This window comes from Capricornis sumatraensis, chromosome 13, assembly GCF_032405125.1.
Source record: "Capricornis sumatraensis isolate serow.1 chromosome 13, serow.2, whole genome shotgun sequence".
Classification (NCBI taxonomy): Eukaryota; Metazoa; Chordata; class Mammalia; order Artiodactyla; family Bovidae; genus Capricornis; species Capricornis sumatraensis.
In genome coordinates this window covers 83,609,885-83,635,921 of record NC_091081.1, presented here as the reverse complement: position 1 = coordinate 83,635,921, position 26,037 = coordinate 83,609,885, and the positions used below count along the sequence as shown (strand labels likewise).

Below are 26,037 nucleotides of genomic sequence, written 5' to 3'. Positions count from 1 at the left end.
GAATTGCAGGAGGTCAACTTAAAACACGCAGCTGCAGAATTACTTAGGAGAAACCATGGTACGGATGTTGGAATTACCGTAACGTTGTTGGGTACAATTCTGAATTTACCAAATAGACAATTTCAAAGGCCATGGTTATGCCTAGTCTTCCCAGGGTAGCAACAGTGGTCCTCAACCAGGGTATTCCTGCAAACACACAAAGTTTGGGAGGAAGAGTTAGGGATCGACTTTACTTTCAGTACAATTGTACAAAACAACAAAAGGCATTTGCTTAGTGTTCTCCCAGCCTAATTAAGTGCAAATGAGGTGTGTGCGTGCTTAGTTGTGTCCGACTCTTTGCGACCCCATATATAGCCCAGCAGGCTCCTCTGTCAGTGGGATTCTCCAGACAAGAATGTTGGAGTGGGGTTGCCATGTCCTCCTTCAGGGGATCTTCCCGACCCAGGGATGGAGCCCACATCTCCTGGGCCCTTTCCTTCTTCCTCCATGGTAATGAGTGGGAAATGCCAGATGTTTGGTATTAAATGTTTTCTTTCTTTGGGGCATTAAGAGAAGAAAGAGTACCATGTCTGCCCTAAAAAGTCAGTACTTTAAATTTGTTAAGAGTTGGGCAGTTGATGACATCCTTTTTAAGGACGCTGGTAGGCTACAGTCCATGGGGTTGCAAAGAATCAGACATGACTGAGCGACTTCACTTTCTTTCTTTCTTTCTATCAGTTCAGTTCAGTTGCTCAGTCATGTCTGGCTCTTTGCGACCCCATGAATCACAGCATGCCAGGCCTCCCTGCCCATCACCAACTCCCAGAGTTCACTCAAGCTCATGTCCATCGAGTCGGTGATGCGACCCAGCCATCTCATCCTCTGCCATCCCCTTCTCCTCCTGCCCCCAATCCCTCCCAGCATCAAAGTCTTTTCCAATGAGTCAACTCTTCGCATGATGTGGCCAGAGTATTGGAGTTTCAGCTTCAGCATCAGTCCTTCCAATGAACACCCAGGACTGATTTCCTTTAGGATGGACTGGTTGCATCTTCTTGCAGTCCAAGGGACTCTTAGGAGTCTTCTCCAACACCACAGTTCAAAAGCATCAATTCTTCAATGCTCAGCTTTCTTCACAGTCCAATACTCACATCCATATATGACTACCGGAAAAACCATAGTCTGACTAGACGGACCTTTATTGGCAAAGTAATGTCTCTGCTTTTGAATATGCTACCTAGGTTGGTCATAATTTTCCTTCCAAGGAGTAAGTGACTTTTAATTTCATGGCTGCAGTCACCATGTGCAGTGATTTTGGAGCCCCCAAAATAAAGTCTGACGCTGTTTCCACAGTTCCCCATTTATTTGCCATGAAGTGATGGGACCAGATGCCTTGACCTTAGTTTTCTGAATGTTGAGCTTTAAGCCAACTTTTTCACTCTCCTCTTTCACTTTCATCAAGAGGCTTTTTAGTTCCTCTTCACTTTCTGCCATAAGGGTGGTGTCATCTGCATATCTGAGGTTATTGATATTTCTCCTGGCAATCTTGACTCCAGCTTGTGCTTCTTTCAGCCCAGTGTTTCTTTCTATAGTTGTATACAGTGTTGTGTTAGTTTCTGATGGAGAGCAGAGTGATTCAGTGATGCACATACATTCTTTTTCATATTCTTTTCCATTATGACTTATCACAAGATATTGAATCTAGTTCCCTGGGCTATGCTTTGTCGTTTAGTCATTCTCTATATCATCGTTGGCATCTGCTAACCCCAAGCTCTCTCTCCATCCCTCTCCTGTGCCCCCCTCCCTTGGCAACCACAAGCCTGTTCTCTGTGCCTGTGAGTCTGTTCTTGTTTCATAGATAAGCTCATTTGTGTCATATTTTAGATTCCTCCTGTGAGTAATGTCATACGATATTTCTCCTTCTGTCGGACTTACTTTGCTTAGAATGATCATCTCTAGGTCCATCCACGTTGCTACAAATGGCACTATTTCATTCTTTTTTATGGCTGAATCCCATTCCATTGTATATGTGTACAACAATGTATGTATGTACAACAATGTATGTATGTACATCTTCTTTATTCGTTCATCTGCTGATGGACATTTAAGCTGTTTCCATGTCTTGGCTATTGTGAATAGTGCTGCTATGAACACAGAGGGGCATGTATGTTTTGAATTATAGTTTTGTTCAGACATCCGCTCAGGAGTAGGATTGCTGGGTCATACGGCAACTCTATTTTTAGCTTTTTGAAGAACCACCATACTGTTCTCTTCTTAGTGGTTATACCAGGTACATTCCCACAATAGTGTAGGAGGGTTCCCTTTTCTCCACAGCCTTTCCAGAACTTGCTATCTGTAGACTTTCTAACGATGACCTTTCTGACTGGTGTGAGTTGGTGCCTCGTTGTAGTTTTGATTTGATGCCACCCTTTCTTAGTAGATGTGGCTTGAGCGCATATGACCACATGAACAGGAGCTTGCCTGCTCTCCAAAGTCAAGGGTGTTCAGCATGCGCCTGACTTTCATCTTTGAAAAGGAAACCTTCCCTCTTTATGAAATGGATTAGGACCCCATGGTCCTTGCCCCCGCCACGAACCATGGCCTCTGCCTGCCTTTTGCCTGTGGAAAACTTTGGTCAAAGAATAAGTTTAATCAGAGAAGTGAGAATTGCGGAAAACAAAGGAAACCAGTTTAAGGAGATTAAATAATAATAATGTAATCGTTAAGCACAGTCAGTGACCTTTACTTCTTTCTCACGGGCTATAGATACTATTCTGAGCCATATCCTGTAAGCTGTCTTACAGATACTAGAACACCAGGCAGAGAAATTAACTCCATGATGATCAGACTGCACCCAGGACAGGAGCTGCCATAGTCGAACAGGCCTCAGAGAACTGGGGACAAATGGACCCTGGAAATGAAGATTAACTGTGCCTAAAGCAACCAAGATGATGCTGGTCAGACCACCGATGACCAGTTTGAAGATGACTGTCACAGCTGACTGTGCCATTTCTGCATGTAGCCCTCCTCCCACACTCTGTCTAGTAAAGCTCTCACCCCCGCAGCTGGTCGTGGTGGTGGTGGTGGGTGGGCGTTGGCCTTTGCAGAGACATCAGCCACCCTCCCCTCCAGTTGCCGGCATCTGAAATAAAGCAAAGTTTCCACTTCCCTGGTGGCTCAGAGGTTAAAGCGTCTGCCTCCATTGCGGGAGACCCGGGTTCAATCCCTGGGTCAAGAAGATCCCCTGGAGAAGGAAATGGCAATCCACTCCAGTATTCTTGCCTGGAGAGTCCCATGGATGGAGAAGCCTAGTAGGTTACAGTCCACGGGGTCGCAAAGAGTCGGACACGACTGAGCGACTTCACCTTCCTTTCTGCCAAAATGGCTGTTTATTGGCTTTTGAGCTGTGAGCAGCCGGACCTACCACACAGCTTTCTGTAACATTTATACTCATACTTGTTTATCCTCACTCAGCATTAAATGGTCCTCCTGCCTTCTAGAATTATTGCACTTTCCTGAATATATAATTTTTTAGTAGAAAAGTAGGCACGAATGAGGAGGATGAGAGAAGACGCTGGAGCTCTGTAGATTTATGTGTGTTCTCTTCAGAGAATCAGTTGAGTTCAGTTCAGTTGCTCAGTCATGTCCGACTCTTTGTGACCCCCTGGACTGCAGCACGCCAGGCCTCCATGTCCATCACCAACTCCCGGAGCTTACTCAAACTCATGTCCATTGAGTCAGTGATGCCATCCAACCATCTCATCCTCTGTTGTCCCCTTCTCCTCCTGCCTTCAATCTTTCCCAGCATCAGGGTCTTTTCCAATGAGTCAGCTCTTTGCATTAGGTGGCCAAAGTATTGGAGTTTCAGCTTTAGCATCAGTCCTTCCAATGAATATTCAGGACTGATTTCCTTTAGGATGGACTGGTTGGATCTTCTTGCAGTCCAAGGGATGCTCAAGAGTCTTCTCCAACATCACAGTTCAAAAGCATCAATTCTTTGGTGCTTAGCCTTCTTTATGGTCCAACTCTTACATCCAAACACGACTACTGGAAAAACCATAGCTTTGACTAGATGGACCTTGGTCGGCAAAGTAATGGATATTCAGAGAACACCCAACTACTAAAGAAAGCTAAAACTCATTAAACCAAACAACTGCCAAGGAGGGCGAGAGAGAAAAAGAGGGCTCCAGAGTGCAGGTCATGACTGGGAGGCTCCACCTTGTCACATGCTGGTTGCTCGCTGGCCAGGACGTCCTGGTGTCCTGGACGTTGCTCTAGCTGAGGACACCCGCAGCGCCCACGTTACTGTCACGTCAGGAGGGAGCAGCAGCAGAGATGCACTGATGCGCTGGGCCGCCAACTGCTCTGGCATAGTTGTAAACACATGTTGTATTTAGCTTTACTGCTCCATTAAGGCCAGGGAAGGGGACCAGGAAATGCATTCCACCCCTTCCTCCAGTGAGCAGGTGGGGCAGTGCCAGGTGCTGGGGAACGGAAAGTGGCAGCTGGTGCCCAGATTCCCTGGGTCCCAGCCCGACCAGGCGACCTCTTGCTGCACTGTGGCTGCAGAGGAGAATGCCTCCAGCTCCCATGGAAATAACTTGATTACCCACGTTAGGTTCTGAAGCTACAGCTTTTTCTACTGAATCAAGATTGCTCTACGAGTGAGTCCCACTGACAACTTCAATGACAATTTAATCTTATAACTGATCATTCACGGGGAAAAAAAACAAAAACCAAGAAACCAAATTAAAACACACACACACACACTCAGCATGAGAGATGTATGTGCTTAGCTCAGTGAAGACAGGTCAACAACTAGTCAATTCAGTAAAAGGTTAAGAAAATGCTTTCAGGTTTTCTTAAGAATCTAAACTCTTTCTAAGCAGTAAAGGCCAGTATCTAACTGCACTGGACAGAGATTCTGTTGAAATGTGTGACAAAAGAGAAGTTCGAGAAGCGTCACACTGTTTCAACAAAAGGGTAAAATGCAAACAATTTATAGGAGGTGTAAGGGATGTGTGAATATTAAGAGTGCACATAAAAACTTCTGACCAAACCAGTAATAGTCTAAGTTCCCCCTGGAGTGACAATAGATATCTTTTGATAGCAGTGGCAAGAAACAAGAAAATTTAAGATTGAAGACTGAAGCTGAAACTACCTCCCATGAACTCCCGAGGACACAGAGAAAGAGGGTCCCTCTGAAGGGGATTTGGTCAAACTGCTAGATATTACTGAGAATAATTCCTCAGTTTTTGAAGAAAGGATGTAGGGTTTTAAACAAACACAACTTTATCTCTCCCCTGAATGCCCCATCTGCAACATACTCATTAATACTTTTTACTTAAAGAGAAAAGTCCAAGACAGCTTTTTCATTTCAAAAAGACTTACCCAAACAGCCGGGTTTATAGCCATCTTGAATAAATTCAAATTAAAAATGGCAGATGAGTATGGGTCTTAAAAAGCTCTTTTAAATGCAGGCAGAACACTCTCTGATAGAAATCACAACAACATCTTTTTCAATCCAGCTCCCAGAATAATGGAAATAAAAGCAAAAATAAACAAATGGGTCCTACTTAAGCTCAAAAGCTTTTGCAGAGCAAAGGAAACAATAAACAAAATGAAAAGACAGCCCACAGTTGGGAGAAAATATTTGCAAATGATGTGACTGATAAGGAATTAGTCTCCAAAGTTTACAAACAGCTTATGATGCCTGGTAGCATCAAAACAAACAATCCACTCAAAAAATGGGCAGAAGACCTGAATAGACATTTCTCCAAGGAGGAAATACAGATGGCCAATAGGCACATGAAAAGATATTCAACATCACTAGTTATTAGAGAAACGCCAATCAAAAGTTCAATGAGATGTCACCTCACACCGGTCAGAATGGCTATCATCAAAAAAAAAAAAAACCCACAAACAACAAAAGTTGGAGAGGGTGTGGAGAGAAGGGAACGCTCCTGCACTGTTGATGGGAATATAAATTGGTACAGCCGCTATGCAGAACAGTTTGGAGACTCCTAAAAAAAGCTAAAACTAGAACTACCATATGACCCTACAATCCCACTCTTGGGCATACGTTTGGAGAAAACCACGGCCCCAAGAGATACAAGTACCCCAGTGTTCATTGCAGCAGTTTATAATAGCTAAGACATGAAAGCAACCTTCATGTCCATCAACAGGGGAATGGATAAAGAAGATGTGGTATACACACACACACACACACACACACACACACACACCACACACACACACGTGGAATATTACTCAGCCATTAAAAAGAATGAAACAATGCCATCTGTAACAACATGGATGGACTTAGAGAGTGTATACTGAGCGAAGTAAGACAGAGAGAAGGAGGAGAAATATCATGGACATTCCTTAGATGTGGGATCTAATGAGAAATAATACAGATGAACTTCCTTACAAAACAGAAAGAGGCTCAAAGACTTAGAAAACGAACTTTCGGTTGCCAAGGGGAAGGAATAGTTAGGGACTTTGGGAAGGTCATGCTCACACTGCTATATTTAAAACGGATAACCAGCAAAGACCTATTGTACCGCACATGGAACTCTGCTCAGTGTTATGTGGCAGCCTGGATGGGAGGGAGGTCTGGGGGAGGAAGGATACTTGTATAATTACGGCTGAGTCCCTTTGCTGTCCACCTGAAACGATCACAACATTATTAATCGGCTATACCCCACAGAAAATAATTTTTTTAAAATAAAAAGCTCTTTTATTTTTCAGGCTTTAATTAGAATTCAAAAATTTGGGTCAGAGATAGGGGGTCTTAGATGAGGATACAGCCCGAACGATTGTTCTGAAATTGTTTTCCAGAATTTCATTCTCCAGTCAGGCTTCGTGGGGGGAACGCTGGTTAAACAGTTTTCTCTGAGATAATTTTAGAGCTGATTCCCCTAAAAGGCTGCTCAGTATTCTTCTCAGGGGCAGTCATCCTGGTGATGACGTCAAGAATGGCTGAGAGGAAAAGTCTTTCTAATGTTAATTCAACAGCCCAAGGAACCAAGTCCAAAAGTTCCCTTAAGTGGAAGTGAGGACTCTCAGCTCAGGCAAGCAACCCCTGCTAACATTTGGTATTCACACACAGCGCTACGAATTTGAACTTACTCTTGGCAGTCAGTTACGACGAGCGGGAGACTATGAAAGCAGCCGTATCTGCAGAACACACAAATAAAATGCGTCCATAATAGGAGCAAGTCGTTTCCATTGCTGCTAAGAACAACTCTTAAGACTTGGGAAACTCGGTCTACAAAATAAAACCGACCAGACCAAACAGAAAAGGCTATTCTTTGTCTTCTGTTTTCCAATATACGAACGTGTTCTCTGTAAGACAGCTTGGTTCCCACCCACTTAGTGACTTCAATATGGGTTTGGACGTTTGATCTTCAGTGCGTCCTGGGATCGTGCTAGAGGCAACACACATTAAAACCATCCCAGTCTGTCTGGGGCCAGAGAAAATCTTCTGGGGGAGAGTTCTATCATGAAAAGATGGGCCACGCTTAAGTCATTTTTTTTTCTTTACTTTCCTGATTTCATATGCAACGAATATGTAATTAATATTTGATTCCTATTCCATATAGGATGAGAACAGATGACCTTGTCTTAGGAAACTACATTTAAAAATTAAACCTAAAACTATACAGTGCCAAAGTAAAATGGAAAGATCAGTGAAGCATCCAGTGGTCCTCGTTTGTCGTCTTCTCCTAAATCGCGCATAACGCCCAAAGATAGAAATTGAAACGAACTTATGGTTGCCCGGGTGAAGGGATAGCTAGGGAGGTTGGGATGGTCACGTACACATTGCCGTATTTAAAATGGATAACCAACAAAGACCCACTGTACAGCACATGGAACTCTGCTCAGTGTCACGTGGCAGCCTGGACGGGAGGAGGGTTTGGGGGAGAATGGACACATGTGTATGTATGGCTGAGCCCCTCTGCTGTTCACCTGAAACTATCACAATGTTGTTAATCGGCTATACCCCAATATGAAATAAAAAGTTCAAAAAAAAAGAAATTATGTCTACCTTGTTTATAGCTCTATCTTTACTCCTAGTTCAGTTCAGTTCAGTAGCTCAGTCGTATCCGACTCTTTGCGACCCCATGAATCGCAGCACGCCAGGCCTCCCTGTCCATCACTAACTCCCAGAGTTCACTCAAACTCACGTCCATTGAGTCAGTGATGCCATCCAGCCATCTCATCCTCTGTTGTCCTCTTCTCCTCCTGCCCCCAATCCCTCCCAGCATCAGACTCTTTTCCAATGAGTCAATTCTTCGCATGAGGTGGCCAAAGTACTGGAGTTTCACCTTTAGCATCATTCCTCCCAAGAACACCCAGGACTAATCTCCTTTAGAATGGACTGGTTGGATCTCCTTGCAGTCCAAGGGACTCTCAAGAGTCTTCTCCAACACCACAGTTCAAAAGCATCAATTCTTCAGCGCTCAGCCTTCTTCACAGTCCAACTCTCACATCCATACATGACCACAGGAAAAACCATAGCCTTGACTAGATGGACCTTTGTTGGCAAAGTAATGTCTCTGCTTTTCAATATGCTATCTAGGTTAGTCATAAGTTTCCTTCCAAGGAGTAAGCGTCTTTTAATTTCATGGCTGCAGTTACCATCTGCAGTGATTTTGGAGCCCCAGAAAATAAAGTCTGCCACTGTTTCCCCATCTATTTGCCATGAAGTGATGGGACCAGATGCCATGATCTTCGTTTTCTGAACGTTGAGTAGTTTTAAGCCAACTTTTTAACTTTCCTCTTTCACTTTCATTAAGAGGCTCTTTAGTTCTTCTTCGCTTTCTGCCATAAGGGTGGTGTCATCTTCATATCTGAGGGTATTGATATTTCTTCCGGCAATCTTGATTCCAGCTTGTGTTTCTTCCAGCCCAGCGTTTTCTCATGATGTACTCTGCATAGAAGTTAAATAAGCCGGGTGACAATATACAGCCTTGATGTACTCCTTTTCCTATTTAGAACCAGTCTGTTGTTCCATGTCCAGTTCTAACTGTTGCTTCCTGACCTGCATACAGGTTTCTCAAGAGGCAGGTCAGGTGGTCTGGTACTCCTAGTTTAGTGGCAGCAATTAATAGACACTAAGTAGATGTGCATATATCTTCTGCAAGTCTTTTTTTTTTTTTTTAGCCACACAGGGAGGCTTGCAGAATCTTAGTTCCCTGACCAGGGGATCAAACCTGGGCTCTGGCAGTGAAAGCACTGAGTCCCAACTGCTGGACCACCAGGGAATCCCCTTCCCCAACTCTTATAATGCGTTAGCTCAGTGTGGTAGGTTGAACAATGTTCCCCAAAGTTCAGGTTCACCAGAACCTCAGAGTATGGCCTTATTTCAAAATAGGGTCTTTGCAGATGTCATGGTTAAGTTAAGGCCCAGAGATGCAGAGAAGGTCATATGAAGATGGAGACAGAGATGGGAATGCTGTCCAGGAATGCCAGGGATGGCTGGCAACCACCAGAAGCCCAGAAGGGACAGGCAAGTATCCTCATTGAGAGCCTTCAGGGAAAGCGAGGCCCTGCCTACACCTGGAGTTCAGACTCCAGCCTCCAGGATATGAAAGAACAAATCTGTGTTGCAAGCCACGCAGTTTATGGTATTTTGATACAACAGCTCTAGGAAACTCATGTGCTCAAGAAAAATGAGATAAATGCAAACAGTTCTGTTTATCATCAACCATTCCAATATGACAGGATTTCTCCCCTTTCTCATTCTGAAGATGGGCATTCCTGTAATGGTATTTAAATAGGGTTATTTGATGTTTTAGGATTTCATAAGCATATTATTAATGAACTTATCTATAAATGTCTGACTATTTTGACCCTGCAAAGAGCCAACTCATTGGAAAAGTCCCTGATGCTGGGAAAGATTGAAGGCAAAGGGAGAAAGGGGTGACAGAGGATGAGATGGTTGGGTTGCACCATCGACTCAATGGACGTGAGTTTGAGCAAACTTTGGGAAATAGTGGGGGACAGAGGAGCCTGGCGTGCTGCAGTCCATGAATCAGCACAGGTTGTTCATACTTCTGAGAATCATGCTTTACTTTGTCCATACTCTTCACCAGGTTGTCAACCTCTCCAAGTCAAGAAATGTATTTTTCTCCCCTTTGTAACCTTCATGTTTTGCAGGGAATTAGTGATATGAAGGAAATGTGAAACAGCGTCAATGATATCACAAAATTAAGTCAGATAAAGGTGATCAAAAGCAAGCTACATTAATTCCATTTCTGGGTATATATATGAGAAACAAAGCAAGGCCACTGACTGGAAAAGATACAGATACCCCAGTGTTACAGCAGCATTTCTACAATAACTAAGAAGCACCCTATGCGGCCATCAGCAGAATGAATGGATAAAGATGTGGTGCGTGTTACCCATATGTAGCGACTGAACAACAACAATATGTGGAATCTAAACCAGGAAACGAACTTATCTACAAAACAGAAACAGACTCTAGAGAACACGCTTATAGTTAACAAGCGGGAGGGCGTAGGGAAGGGATGGATTGGGAGTTTGGGGTTAGCAGATACAAACTATTCTATAGAGAAAAAGGCCCTATTGTACCACACAGGGAACTGTACCCGCTATCTTGTAATAAACCTTATGGAAAAGAAAAAAAAAAATTCTTCAAACTGAAAAAAAAATGCTTCTCTTGTGCTGACATAAAGTACTACAAGAGGCTCCAGCTGTCCCAGCAACCCTCCCACCCCCCACACCTCCTGGAATGTGGAAATAATGAACTTGATCTAAAACACACATTCCCTGGGAGTTTGAAAGGCTTCCACCGTCCAGGCCCCACTGTGTTCCGGGACAGGGATAATTGGCGGTGGGTTAGCCATGCACGTGGAGTTACCCACAACCCCTGTATCGCACAGCAGTCACCAAGCCCTCCCCTCCCCAGTTTAACTCTGAAATGTCCCTGAAATCACCATCTCCCATGCAGGCCCGAATGCCACCACCTTGATCCCTGCTCGCAGCATCTCTCCCTCCCCATTGCCATTGTCCCAACCGCTGCAGTCACTTGGAGGCACTTCTCCACCACCCGAAGCTCACAAGACCATACCCAAGCTCTTGGCCTGACTGTGAGGCTATCACTGCTGGACAGGGATGATCTCTCAGCCTCCTTTCCAGGATAGTCCTGCGATAACAAAGAAGGTTCCAGGATATTTCTGTGATAACGAAGAATGTTGGGTTCCTAAACCAGCACAGGTGGTTCATACTTCTGAGAACCGTGCTCTACTTTGTCCATATTCTTCACTAGGTTGTCAACCTCTCCAAGTCAAGAAATGTGTTTTTCTTCCCTTTGTAACCTTCGTGTTTTGCAGGGAATTAGTGATACAGACGGAGAAGGCAATGGCACCCCACTCCAGTACTCTTGCCTGGACAATCCCATGGATGGAGGAGCCTGGTTGGCTGCAGTCCATGGGGTCGCTAAGAGTCGGACACGACTGAGTGACTTCATTTTCACTTTTCACTTTCATGCATTGGAGAGGGAAATGGCAACCCACTCCACTGTTCTTGCCTGGAGAATCCCAGGGACCGGGGAGCCTGATGGGCTGCCGTTTATGGGGTTGCACAAAGTCGGACACAACTGAAGTGACTTAGCAGCAGCAGCAGTGATACGGAAGAAATGTGAAACAGGGTCAATGATATCACAAACTTAAGTCAGATAAAGGTGACCAAAAGCAAACTACATTAATTCCATTCCTGGGTACATATATGAGAAAAAAACCAAAGCCACTAACTGGAAAACCCCAGTGTTACAGCAGCATTTCTGCAACAACTAAGAAGCACCCTAAGTGGCCATCAGCAGAATGAATGGATAAAGAAGATGTGGTCTCCTACATTGCAGGCACATTCTTTACCAACTGAGTTATGAGGGAAGCCTCATAACTTTTTATATATATAAAGGATATATATATAAATAAATATATATATCCTTTATATATATATATATATATATATATATATATATATGGAATACTACTCAGCCATAAAAAGAGTGTAATTTGCCATTTGCAGCAACATGGATAGACTTGGAGGGCATTATGCTAAGTGAAATAAGTCAGACATAGAAAGACACATACTATAAGATATCACCTATATGTGGAATCTAAAAAATTACAACAAACTAGTGAATATAACAACCAAAAAAAGCAAACTCACAGATACAGAGAACAAACTAGTGGTTACCACTGAGGAGAGGGAAAGGGGGGGTAATGTCAGGGTAAGGGACTAAGAGGTACACACTATTAGGTATACAGTAAGCTACAAGAATCTATTGTACCATATGGAGAATATAGCCAGTACTTTATAATAACTATAAATGGAATACAACCTTTATATATCATGAATCATCATACTGTACATCTGTAACCTATGCAATATTGTACATAAAATAAATTTCAATTAAAATTTTTTTAAAAAGTAAACTATGACAACAATCTAGGTTTTACACATCTATTTCATCCACAAATGACCCTAAAACTGGGGAAAATGGAAAAATCTATAGCATCAATCTTCTGCACTCACAGTTGTTATGCTGATTTGGCAGAAACGGAGAGACATCACAAGAGTGAGCCTGGCACTATGATGTTGATGCTAGGGGACATTTGCTGAAGATGAGAAGTCCCCCGTTCTTGATTATTTTAAGATTTTTTTTCAAGATCTTGACTGCCAAGCAGACTTGAGGGACAGTTACCTTCTGGTAAGAACGCAGTGACAAGGCACGCCACCCCTGCCACGACATTGCTTGCTGCAAAGGGTAGGCGCCGACCGAAACGCTCAATAGTTAGTAAGATCAAGAGGGCTCCTGGCAGCTCCACAACTCCCGAGATGAAAAAGTCGATATAGAGGTTGCCTCCTATAATTCCCAGGCGCATGACGAGTCCTTGATAAACCACAGCACTTGTGAACCTGGAGTAACATCAAAAGACAACAGAGAACAAGTGAGAGAGAACTTCCACTTGGTCTGGAGGGAGGGCGGCGTTGTGAATTTGACACAAGCTTTTGAATCCATCACAAATCAAACTTACCAAGCAAACATAAGTATAAGTGTGCACTTCCTCATTTGGGGAGTTCTCACCAGGTCTACAAAGGATGGGTTACTAACTTCCTCATCCGTAACAGTGATCTAGACAAGAGAAGCAGATTGTCAGTAGGAATACACAGCAAGAGACATCTGCATATTATAGATTCGTCATTGACCAGATTCAAAGTTACCGAACGATCTCACTGAACCAATCAGGGTCTTTCATTATGACATCTTAGCACCTGAGTGCAAAAAGTTTGGTTCTCTAGCCTTTGTCCTAGGTCAGATTCTCAAAGGTGTGCTTGCTGTGCTGAGAATCAGCAGTACTACATGCTTGGAATAAACAAAGATAAAAGGTGTGTTCTAAAGTAAACTACATTTGTGCATTGTTAAATTGGAGAAAACAAGCATAAAGATGGTGAAGGCAGGCTCTAAACAAGCTCCTTTATCTAGTAACTCCTCAAATCTTATGCTAACCAATAAGCTAAAGTCATGGTAAGCTCTAGAGCAAGGCTGGCATCAACGGTGTCCTTTTGTTTCTTTCCAGCATCTTTTTGATAACAGGAAAATTCAGCTCATCCTTATTTGGCCATTCAAGAAGTTGGTCTGTCTCTAATTCAATTAAACAAACATTGCTCTTTGCCTCCTATGAGTAAAGTACTAAAAAGGAAACAGCTGAACATACCCACTGCTTCTGGTCTTTTTTTTACAATTTTTTTTTTTGCATTAAGTTTTGTGTATTTAAATATTGTACTAGAATAGTATTTATCTTGATTACTGAGCTTTTAAAATTCTTCTTCCTTTTTTGGCTGCATGAAGCGGCATGTTGGATCTTAAGTACCTTGACCAGGGATTGAACCCACACCGCCTGCAGTGGAAGCATGAAGCCTTAACCACTGGAATGCCAGCAAAGTCCCCTCTGCTTCTCATCCTGGGTGCTGAAGAGAGCTGCAGCGACCGCTGTGTCACACTTCCGTGCACTTGCACAGTGTTACTCTGCCTGAGGAACTCTCACCCTCCCTAGTTCTGCAGGTCTTCCCTAGCCTCGGGTAGAACTGATGATCTCCACTCTGCGCCTCCACTTGCTAGACGTCTATGAAATACTGTGCCAGGCTCTACACAATTGCATGCCTTTACAGGTCTACGTATTCTTCTCCCTGCATGAGCTCTGGAGTTCTCAGAGGGGCAGAGACTGTATTGTAGCACCAAGCAAAGTGGCTGGTGTCCAACCAATATTTGGGTGATGACTGAATGTTGAAACAGGAAGTCCAGTGCCTTGGCCATAACTCTGTGCTGAGTATAGCCCTTGGTCTTTGTCCTTCTGCTAAGTGAGAACCCTGGTTAGTGAAAACAGGACCCTCATTGTCTGTTTACCCAACTCCAGATCTGTTCCAGACTGAGTGGAAAGCTTGGCAAATTTTCCCCAAGCCTCTGTGTTGGAATTTGACTTAAATTCTCATGGATAGTACCTTGTCAATCACCTGTTCTAAACATTACACTCAATGGATCAACCAAATCTTGACATCTGTTGCCTATGCTTGCTCTGAGGAAAGTCACACACACGAAAAGAAGACTGCAAAATGAATGTCTTTAGATCGTTTTATTTTCCTAAGTCTTTCTGACACTGTATTTCTTCTATCATTGTTGTTTAGTCACCAAGTCGTGTTCGACTCTTTTGTGACCCCGTGGACCCCGTCCAGTAGGCTCCTCTGTCCATGGAATTTCCCAGGCAAGAATATTGGAGTGGGTTGCCATTTCCTTCTCTAAGGGATCTTCCCAGCCCAGTAATCAAACCTGCCTCTCCATCACTGCAGGCAGATTCTTCACCACTGAGCCACCAGGAAAGCTTGTATTTCTTCTATAACAAGGTACGAAGTTTTCACACTTCAAAATCTCGAAATTAGGGTGTGTCCTGTAACTCAGCTGATAAGAAAGTAATGAGCCACAGCTTCAATAGCATGCCTTTTCTACTGAACGGTACATAAAATGATGATATGTCTCCAAATTAACAGTATCCTAGGATCAACGAAACAATAGTAGTTTCCATAGCAACACTAATGGAAGACTGCTAATTGATTCAACCATGCATTCTTTCCACCCTCATTTGGATAATAGAACCCACAGAATTTTAGTTAGGCTCCTGGCTGCCTAGTTAAAGTCGTATTTTCTAGCCTCTCTTTCAGTTGTGGGTGGTCCAGTGACCAAGATCTCAGCAACGATGTGGGAGTAGAAGCCGTGTGTACAAGTTCTGGGTCCCATCCTTTAAAAGGAAATGGTTTGCTCTTCATTCACAGGTTCCCCCTTCCTGTGGGATGGAGGAAGAAGACACTGGTGAAATGGCTTCGATTATACAACCTATTGCAGGTGATAATGGAGAAATGAGATAATGGAACCTGGGTCCTGGGTGACCATGGGGCAGAGCTACCTTCAGGGCTGGGCTACTCACCTCTGCATGGGCATGTAATAGAAAAAGACACTTTTCTCTTTTTTGTCACTGTATTTTTGGAGATCTCTGTTACAGCAGCAAGTTGACCTGTACTATAACTAATGCAATCCTTATTAAAATGTTCCCTGAGCTAATCTTCGAAATTCTAAGACCCCCTACCCTCACTTCTGGTGTTCCAAAAACAAATCAGGAATACCAGAAGCAAAAGAATTTAGTATGTCCCAACAATACAGTTGGCTCTTCATATCCACAGGTTCTGCCTCTGTGGATTCAACCAATAGTGGGGCCTGTGATTGATTGAACCCATGGATGCAGAACTTGGGGATACAGAGCATCAGCTGAGACCCATTCTGTACAAGGGTCTTGAGCATCTGAGGATTTTGGTATCTGCAGAGGCTCTTTGAACCAATATTCCACAGATACCAGGGGAAAACTGTATATTTTTACACGGTTGGTTATCAAAATATTTTTCACAATTAGTTTCTATATATTGCCCATATTAAAATGGCTAAAACACCTACGAAGTATGTAATATTTCTTAGATTCTGGGCTAATGAATTGATGAATTGAAATGAAGCATGAAATATTGCATTTAATTCTCATCAAGACTCTCTAAAGTTAGTACTCTTCAGGGTTTATTGTATAAATAAGTAAAACAAGGCTTAGCACACAAGGATTCAATAGAAGAAGGGTGGCTAAGCTAGGATGTGAAGTCCAGGCAGTTGATGACAGCTTCTGTTCTTCATCGTCTCACTGCTCTACTGAACATACTAAACCTTTTTATTCTAGAAAGCTTCTCTGTGGTTTACGGTATCTTCTATATAATTTTAGAGAAGGACATTATGACCAAAAATCTAATCCTTAGTTAAAACACAATTTTATGGAAAAGGTGGCCTTGATGAAAATGATTTAGATTTTGAGGATCTTTAAATTACAGATTAAAACCACTCTTTATATGAGGGCAGCTTTCCTCCTTGGATGGATGACTTATTCCAGCAGTTCTTTTCGTTGCACTTAGGATTTTTTCCACAACTCAGACTTGGGGTCGTGTTTATGTCAGACTGTTCTCTTCTCTCCAGGAAGTTCCTGACAGCATTGCCCATCTGCACATGGGCACCACGATCACCCAGAGTACAGAGGGGGACAAGTTTCCTTTTTGACAGCAGTATTCACAACGATTTATTCAGTTCAGTCAGTTCAGTTCAGTCGCTCAGTCATGTCTGACTTTTTGCAACTCCATGGACCACAGCATGCCAGGCCTCCTTGTCCATCACCAACTCCCGGAGTTTACTCAAACTCATCCATTGAGTCGGTGATGCCATCCAGCCAGCTCATCCTCTGTCGTCCCCTTCTCCTCCTACCTTCAATCTTTCCCAGCATCAGGGTCTTTTCCAATGAGTCAGTTCCAATGAACATCAGGTGGCCAAAGTATTGGAGTTTCAGCTTCAACATCAGTCCTTCTGATGAACACCCGGGACTGATCTCCTTTAGAATGGACTGGTTGCATCTCCTTGCAGTCCAAAGGACTCTCAAGAGTCTTCTCCAACACCACAGTTCAAAAGCACCAATTCTTCGGTGCTCAACTTTCTTTATAGTCCAACTCTCACATCCATACATGACCACTGGAAAAACCATAGCCTTGACTAGACAGACAGAACTTTGTTGGCAAAGTAATGTCTCTGCTTTTTAATATGCTGTCTAGGTTGGTCATAACTTTCCTTCCAAGGAGTAAGTTTCTTTTAATTTCATGGCTGCAGTCACCATCTGCAGTGATTTGGGAGCCCCCCAAAATAAAGTCAACCACTATTTCCCCATCTATTTGCCATGAAGTGATGGGACCAGATGCCATGATCTTTGTTTTCTGAATGTTGAGCTTTAAGCCAATTTTTTCACTCTCCTCTTTCACTTTCATCAAGAAGCTCTTTACTTCTTCAATTTCTGCCATAAGGGTTGGTGTCATTTGCATATCTGAGGTTATTGATATTTCTCTCAGCAATCTTGATTCCAGCTTCTGCTTCATCCAGCCCGGAATTTCACATGATGTACCCTGCATGTAAGTTAAATAAGCAGGGTTACAATATACAGCCTTGATTTACTCCTTTCCTGATTTGGAACTAGACTGTTGTTCCATGTCCAGTTCTAACTGTTGGTTCTTGACCTGCATACAGATTTCTCAGGAGGCAGGTCAGGTGGTCTGGTATTCCCATCTCTTTAAGAATTTTCCACAGTTTATTGTGATCCGCATGTTTAAACAAACTTGGATGCTGTTTTAAGTCTAGAATTCCAGATCCAGGAGCGTGGAACTGTGCTTACTGTCTGAAGCCCATTTAGATTGGTTTTCTGTTATTTGTTGCCAAAAGCAGAATTTATCTCAAAAATTTAGTCCAGAACAATACTTTTGCGTAATAACAGAATATTTTAGGCAAAATAACTTTGGATTAAAGAGTGAAAATAATTGCTTCACTACTCCAATTTACTCTGTAAGAATATTTAGTATTAGTCTTAATTTCACACTTTTCATATTTAGAATCAAGCAGTCACATGATCTCTGCTTTTCCAAAGCACATGTTTAACGCCTAATATATATCCTACACCAAAAGAATATGCAGCGCTGATAATAACTAAAGGTAATCAAGACCAATTTTCCCCATTCAGTAAATGAAAGGATTAATAGTGCTTCCAAGCAAGTATTTTGCCAATTTGAGAACAAATCCAGCTGGTCTTTGATTTACTAACACACTGTCCACAGTGACGCAGATATTCTGAAAGATGACCCACTTTCTGGGTGTCCAAAGACCTCGGGAGACTAAAAGCCATATCTTGGATGGAATTCATCCAGGAAAGTCTTGGCAACCCGTGTGCAGTGACTGGTTCAGCGTCTACCCTTTTACAACAACTTCTAGCTTTGTATTTTGAAATGAAATCATGTTTATTTTCTATCTCCAAAGTGTTTTCATAGTCTTAGATGTAAAAGAATAGAAATGCTATATTAGATTATTATAGATAGATGGACTTTAAATTTTGTTGTATTGAAATATAATTTACATCCAGTAGGATTTAGCAACTTTAAGCTACATTTCATGAAATTTTGACAAATGCGTCAAGTCACATAATCACCACTGCCATCATGATGTGGGATATTTCTACCACCCCCAAAAGTTTCCTCCTGTCTCTTTGCAATCAGTTCTCTCCCCCTGATGTTCAGCCCCTGGTAAACCCTCATCTGCTTTCTGTCATTAGTTTGCCTTTCTAGAATTTCATGTAAGTGGAACCATACAGTATGTTATGTTGAGTATCTAACTTGGCTTTAGTGTTTTTCATACATTTATCCATCTAAGCGGTGTCTGCCTGCTCTCATTTGGAGCAAAGGAAGATGGGAAATGCTCTTGGAAACATCTGTCTGTTTGGATCCTTGTTGCCTAGTAATGCCACTCGTTGAAAAAGGGGCTGCTCACAGGTAAACTGGACAGGTTGGTTTCCTGATATTCATTTACTAAACTGATGGCTATTTGTTCTATTTGGTTCTCAACTGTCTTTTAATTCTGCCAAGACTTTTGCTTTACATCAACAACAATGTACCCTGTGTTAAAAGCATACTTTATTCATCTTTTTTTGATTAATCAGGTTCTATTTATAATTCATTCTGGTGCCCTTCTGAAACATTTCTTGAAGTTGACATTTTAATTTAAATTGCCAAGGAAGAGAAAGACACTATAAATAACAATCTATTATAAATATGGTGTTCAGAGTTCTCCTGACAAGGGATTGGTTTCTGGGCAAGAAACAAACTTACAGTTACCAAAGGGGAAAGGGTGGGAGGGATAAATTAGGAGTTTAGAAATAACATATACACATTATTATATATAAAATAAGCAACAATGATCTCAGTATAGCACCGGGAACTAAACTCAATATATTTTAATAATATTTGAGGGAGAAGAGTCTGAAAAATAGATGTATGTATATGCAAAACTGAGTCACTTTTCTGTCCATCTGAAACTAGTGTGACAGTGTAAATCAACTATACTTCAACAAAAAAAAATTTAAGAGATAAACAGCCAGGATCAGGCTAGAGATGTTTTATTTTAGAACATTTTTTTTTACCAGCACATTATTTAAATAACCCCAAACTTTCATTCTCCTCCAATGAACTTTTGTTCAAAACAACTCTCCCAATTTCTTCCCAGAACCTAATAATAGCTAAACTTCCCTTTGTATCCTCAGACTGGACTATGGTTCTCCTTAGCTCATATGTCGCGATTTGTAATGCCTCTGCTATTCCCAAATAAACTCATCTTTACTAAATAATAATTGCTGTTTATTTTGTCTAAGGTCAGCAATATACACACCTGGTACCAGTGAGTGCTCAAAAATGGAGACAATCTACTCTGTATTAATATTATTTTTATAACTTTTTGGAGATACTCTGCTTCCAGATGATAATTCAGTTGGCATTAAAAAAATATTTTCCTTTAGTAAACTGTAGTTTCTACTACAATGCACAAGTTAGGGAGATTCTTTTTAAAGGTACTCTTTTTGTAAAGACAACTGTCATTGTGCCTTCTGCAAAAAAGGAATAGATTTCTTTTATTATTAGATTTTCTTATGTTTACCAGGCATATTTAAAGTTCATCTGGCATTGGTGATCTCTGAGGCCTTAAGGCAGGGTAAGTTTTCAAGAATGTACACAGAGCAACAGATGCTTGGAGAACCTTCCTACTCAAAGTGTGGTCCGTGAAGCCACAGCGTTTTGGCCAGGGAACTTGTTAAAGATGCTCTACCTTGGACTTCCCTAGTGGCTCAGATGGTAAAGCCTCTGCTTACAATGCGGGAGATCCATGTTCAGTCCCTGAGTAGAGAAGATCTCCTGGAGAAGGAAATGGCAACCCACTCCGGTACTCTTGCCTGGAAAATCCCATGGATAGAGGAAGCTGGTAGGCTATAATCCATGGGGTCGCACAGAGTTGGACATGACTGAGCGACTTCACCTCCCCTTGGATGAAGAAGTCAGAGTCTGCATTTTCTCTTTAAAGAGGAGATTTGTGATTGTTCATTGTAGGCTGTGCTGGGTCTTGACTGCCGCAGAGGCTCTTCTCTAGCTGTGGTGAGTGGGTGCTCCTCGGTAGCTGGGTGCGTGAGCTTCTCATCGTGGTGGCCTCTCTTGCTGCAGAGGATGGGCTCTGGGCCATGCAGGCTTCATTAGCTGCAGCTCCTGGGCTCCAGAGCACAGGCTCAGTAGTTGGGGTGCTCAGGTTTAGGTACCCCACGGCAGGCAGGACCTTCCCAGATCAGAGACTGAACTGTCTCCTTCATTGGCAGGTGGATTCTTTACCACTGAGTCTCCAGGGAAGCCCCAGAATCTGCATTTTAACAGCCTCTCAGGAGACTCATGTGAGACGCCCAGGTGGTCCCTGAAGTCCTGCCTCACCTACTGCCTCCTAGTATTATTCCTACTGGCCGGGAAGGAATGTGAGCCCCCCAGGTTGAGGGGGAAGAACCCAGCTGAGCAGCAGGGTCTGGCGCAGGCAGGGGAGGGGACAGTGTCGAGTGGTTGCATTTCCAGCCTTGCAATTTCACCTGGTGGATCTCAGTGGGTGGACTTTTTAACAGTTGTCATATGTCGCAAGGAAAAGTGAAGCCACTGATGAGCAGGGGAATTTATCACTTCTTGAATCTAATGCCAACTTTGCGTCATCACAAATTCCCCACAGGCTCTGTTCTCTAGAAATGTTTTGTAAGAAGTCTGTGTGAGCAAAATAGCACTTGAGGATTTGGGGTTCACTGATTTGGAAGTCACCCTCTAAGCTGATCACCCTATAGGTCTTTCAGAGAAGCCCCAGGAGCTGAGGGGCTTGGGTGAGGCCGGGAGGGGGTGCAGAGTGTGCTGTGTCCCCCGGCCCACCTCCTCACAGTCGTCCCCTTCAGTCAGGTGGAGGCTACAGCCAGCAGGTCCAGGAATAGGTGTTTAACATCACTGAACCCTGGCCAGCTGCTAGGTGGCAGCAAGGTTGCCTGGCATGCGTAAAAGAGAATTTGCCGAATTGCCCACAGCACTCTGGGAATTTTATAAAACCTCAGTATACTTTTACATGAGAGGAGAGGGCTTCCCTGGTGGCTCAGGGGTGGAGTCTGCCTGCCAATGCAGGAGACATGGTTTCAGTCCCTGGTGTGGGAAGATCCCATGTGCCGTGAGCAAGTAGCCCCAAGCGGCATGACTACTGAGCCTGCACTGTAGAGCCCAGGAACGGCAGCTACTGCGCCCATGAGCCGCAGCTACTGCAGCCTGCGTGCCTGGAGCCTGTTCTCTGCAACAACGGAGGCCAGCACAGTGGAGTCCCCACACCGCATCCAGAGAAAGCCTGTGCAGCAACGAGGACTCAGAACAGCCTCAATAAATAAACACAAAGCTTAAAAAACTTCCCTTAAAAAAAAGGTCATAGAGAAGATATTCACCATGACAATTCATATGATAAAGCAAAGTTCATAATTAAATTGATCAGGAATATTTGATGCTTATTTGATGTGTATTAAAGTAGTTAATTTTCCAGTAGTCATGTATGGATGTGAGAGTTGGACTATAAAGAAAGCTGAGCACCGAAGAATTGATGATTTTGAACTGTGGTGTTGGAGAAGACTCTTGAGAGTCCCTTGGACTGCAAGGAGATCCAACCACTCCATCCTAAAGGAGATCAGTCCTGGATGTTCATCAGAAGGACTGATGTTGAAGCTGAAACTCCAATACTTTGGCCACGTGATGCGAAGAGCTGATTCATTTGAAAAGACCCTGATGCTGGGAAAGATTGAGGGCAGGAGGAGAAGGGGATGACAGAGGATGAGATGGTTGGATGGTATCTCTGATGTGATGGACATGAGTTTGAGTAAGCTCCGGGAGTTGTGATGGACAAGGAGGCCTGGTGTGCTGCAGTCCATGGGGTGGCAAAGAGTCGGACACGACTGAGTGACTGAACTGAACTGATGGTCCTGACAGTCTGGTTGTAGGCATTTACTTTAGATCAGTTCTTGCCAAGGGATCGGGCACTATAGGTTCACTGCTCTATCATTTATAATATGAAAAATAAAAAATGAGCTGAATGTCTCTGAATAAATTGTAGTATAGCCATTCAATAGAATCATACATAGCAGCAAATGAGCAAGATCCATATTTAGCCTGGCATGCTGCAGTCCACGGGGTCACAAAGAATTGGACACGACTGAGCGACTGAACTGAACTGAATTGAAAGTAGTTAATGGGATTTCCTGACGGCTCAGTGTTAGAGAGCCTGCCTGCCAATGAAGGAGACATAAGAGATGTGGGTATGACCCCCGTTGGGAAGATCCCCTGGAGAAGGGCAGGGCATCCCACTCCAGTACTCTTGCCTGGAGAATCCCATAGACAGATGAGCCTGGCAGGCCACAGTCCATGAAGTCACAAAGAGTCAGCCACAACTGAAGCAATTTAGCGCAATTTAGCCCACTCCAGTACTCTTGCCTGGAAAATCCCATGGATGGAGGAGCCTGGTAGGCTGCAGTCCATGGGGTCGCTAGGAGTCGGACACGACTGAACGACTTCACTTTCACTTTTCACTTTCATGCATTGGAGAAGGAAATGGCAACCCACTCCAGTGTTCTTGCCTTGAGAATCCCAGGGACGGGGGAGCCTGGTGGGCTGCCGTCTATGGGGTCGCACAGAGTCGGACACGACTGAAGTGACTTAGCAGCAGTAGCAGCAGCAGCATGCACACAAAGTAGTTAAAAACAAATTCCAAGCACCTAGACCAGCTTTGTCTAGTAAAAACATAGTGTCACCCATGTCACTTTAAATTTTCTAATATTAGCATCAAAAATGTAAGAAGAAACAGGCAAAATTAATCTTAAGAATATATTGCATTTAATCCAGTCTATCCCCTGTACAATCATTTCAACAGGCGATCAACGTGAAATTACTGAGGAAATTGTTCATGTGCTTTCAGTTCAGTTCAGTCACTCAGTCGTGTCCAACTCTGCCACCCCATGGACTGCAGCACGCCAGGCCTCCCTGTCCATCACCAACTTTCGGAGTTTACACAGACTCATGTCCATCGAGTTGGTGATGCCATCCAACCATCTCATCCTTTGTCATCCTCTTCTCCTCCTGCCCTCAGTCTTTCCCAGCATCAGGGTCTTTTCAAATGAGTCAGCTCTCCATGTGCTTTGCTGCTAAGTTGCTTCAGTCATGTTCGACTCTGTGTGACCCCATAGATGGCAGCCCACCAGGCTCCCCTGCCCCTGGGATTCTCCAGGCAAGAACACTGGAGTGGGTTGCCATTTCCTTCTCCAATGCATGAAAGTGAAAAGTGAAAGTGAAGTCGTTCAGTCGTGTCCAACCCTCAGCGACCCCATGGTCTGTAGCCTTCCAGGCTCCTCCATCCATGGGATTTTCCAGGCAAGAGTACTCGAGTGGGGTGCCATTGCCTTCTCTGTTCATGTGCTTTATGTCAGACTAAATCTTTGTAATCCACTGTGCAGCTCACTCTGACATCATGTCCCTGTTCAGACCAGCCACACTTCAGGGCTCCATGGCCGTACACGGCTGGTGGCCCCTGACCTCAGGCTCAGCCAGTTCTTTGGTGAGGATGCTCTCTGTAGCAGAGATATTATTCTGAGCATTTCCATCTGGCCTAAGAGAGTTCTACCCCTCCACTCTATCCCCCCATGACTGGGCTTGCTGCCTGGAACAGCAAAAAGTGCATCTTTCTAAAGGTTCCCTGGGATCCAAAGTGCAGCCTTAATATCAGCAAAGGTTGATGCGTGGCAGCTGCAGGTCACATGGTGGAACACTTCTTCATTTCTTAAAAACAAATCTGTGAGGGTTCGAAGGGAGGGAAGGTTTTGGGGAACACATGTACACCCATGGCGGATTCGTGTCAATTTATGGCAAAACCAATACAATGTTGTCAAGTGAAACAAATAAAATTTTTTTAAAAAAATTAAGTAAATGATAGAGGGGAGAAAAAAGAGCTTGCATTCTCAGTTCTAAAACTCTTACTTTGGGTTTTCCTGGTGGCTCAGTGGTACAGAACCTGCCTGCCGACGCAGGAGACACAGGTTCAGTCCCTGATCTGAGAAGGTCCCACGTGCCACAGAGCAACGAAGCCCATGAGCTACAACTATTGAGCCTGAGCCGCAGAGCCTGGGAGCTGCAACTACTGAGCCCACACACCGCAGCTATGAAGCCGGAGCATGCTAGAGCCCATGCTCTGCAACAAGAGAAGTCACACCAACCAGAAGCCCGGGCACGGCAACAGAGAGGAGCCTCCACTTGCCGCAACTGGAGAAAAGCCCTCCCAGCAATGAAGACCCAGCCCAGCCCAAATAAACAAATAAAAATATATTTTAAGACTCTAACCTTAAGCTCCATTACTTTGGCCACTTGATGCAAAGAGCTGACTCTTTGGAAAAGACCCTGATGCCGGGAAAGATCGAAAGCAAAAGGAGAGAGGGGGGCGGCAGAAGATGAGACCATCTGTCCATCACTGACTCAATGGACATAAATTTGAGCGAACTCCGGGAAATAGTGAAGGACCGGGGAGCCTGGTGCATGGCAAAGAGTTAGGCACAGCTTAGTGACTAAACAACAATGATCACAAAGACTCAGAACTTGGGGCCACACCAGAATCTGATGTGAGTGAATGGGATTAAACACATCATTGATCTTCCCAATGGCACCGATAAATGTCACTGATTGTTGCTGAAAAAGAAAACTTCTAAACATCAAATGATAAAGAAAGTCCCCCCCCCAAAATCAAGCAGTTATGATATACAGCCTGATGACTATAGTTAATTATACTTAACTGCATATTTGAAAGTGGTTACATAAACAAATCTTAGAAGCTCTCATCACAAGAAAAAAATTACAACATACGCATGTTGATAGATGTTAACTAGACTTATTGTGGTGATCAACTTGCAATACACACAAATATTGAATTATTATGTTTAGGTATACTCATTATTATACCTAAAACTAACATTATGTCAGTTTTATCTCAATAACCCCTCCAAAGAATTATATATTAAAAAAAAGAATGTCCAGTGTCTTAAACCATAGAAGCAGGTCTAGATACACAAATTTTTAGTTCTAAATTGGCAAATTGAGTATCTATAAGTCACTAGTTAGCCAATGATTATTCCAAAGAAGAGAAGCTACAGTGAAATAAAACAAATCACCTGTTATGTCACAAATAAAAGCCAAACCACATACTTCACCCATTCACATTCTTATCATCATTTCTTTTCAGGTTTCTGAATGCTTCAGAAACTATTTTAAAAAGAACATGTAACAACAGACTATAAATTCACATGATGGCCTTTTCCCCCACTAGCTGAGGGATGGAGAAGGAAATGGCAACCCACTTCAGTGTTCTTGCCTGGAGAGTCCCAGGGACGGGGGAGCCTGGTGGGCTGCCATCTCTGGGGTCCCACAGAGTCGGACACGACTGAAGTGACTTAGCAGTAGCAGCAGCTGAGGGATATTTTCCCCTAGGCTCCTTTAGCTCTCACATACACCCAG

At 43.4% G+C, this 26,037-nt stretch overlaps 1 protein-coding gene across 1 annotated transcript in view; it reads right to left on the bottom strand.

Moving 5' to 3' along the window:
* Nucleotides 1–26,037, bottom strand: part of SLC22A3 (solute carrier family 22 member 3) — a 98,729-nt gene that overhangs the window by 9,048 nt on the left and 63,644 nt on the right. The window contains exons 6-8 of the mRNA XM_068985334.1: nt 13,047–13,144; nt 12,713–12,927; nt 78–186 (exon numbers count right to left, since the gene is read on the bottom strand). Coding sequence (XP_068841435.1) covers nt 78–186; nt 12,713–12,927; nt 13,047–13,144 — 422 coding nt within the window. The remainder of the gene's footprint in view (nt 1–77; nt 187–12,712; nt 12,928–13,046; nt 13,145–26,037) is intronic.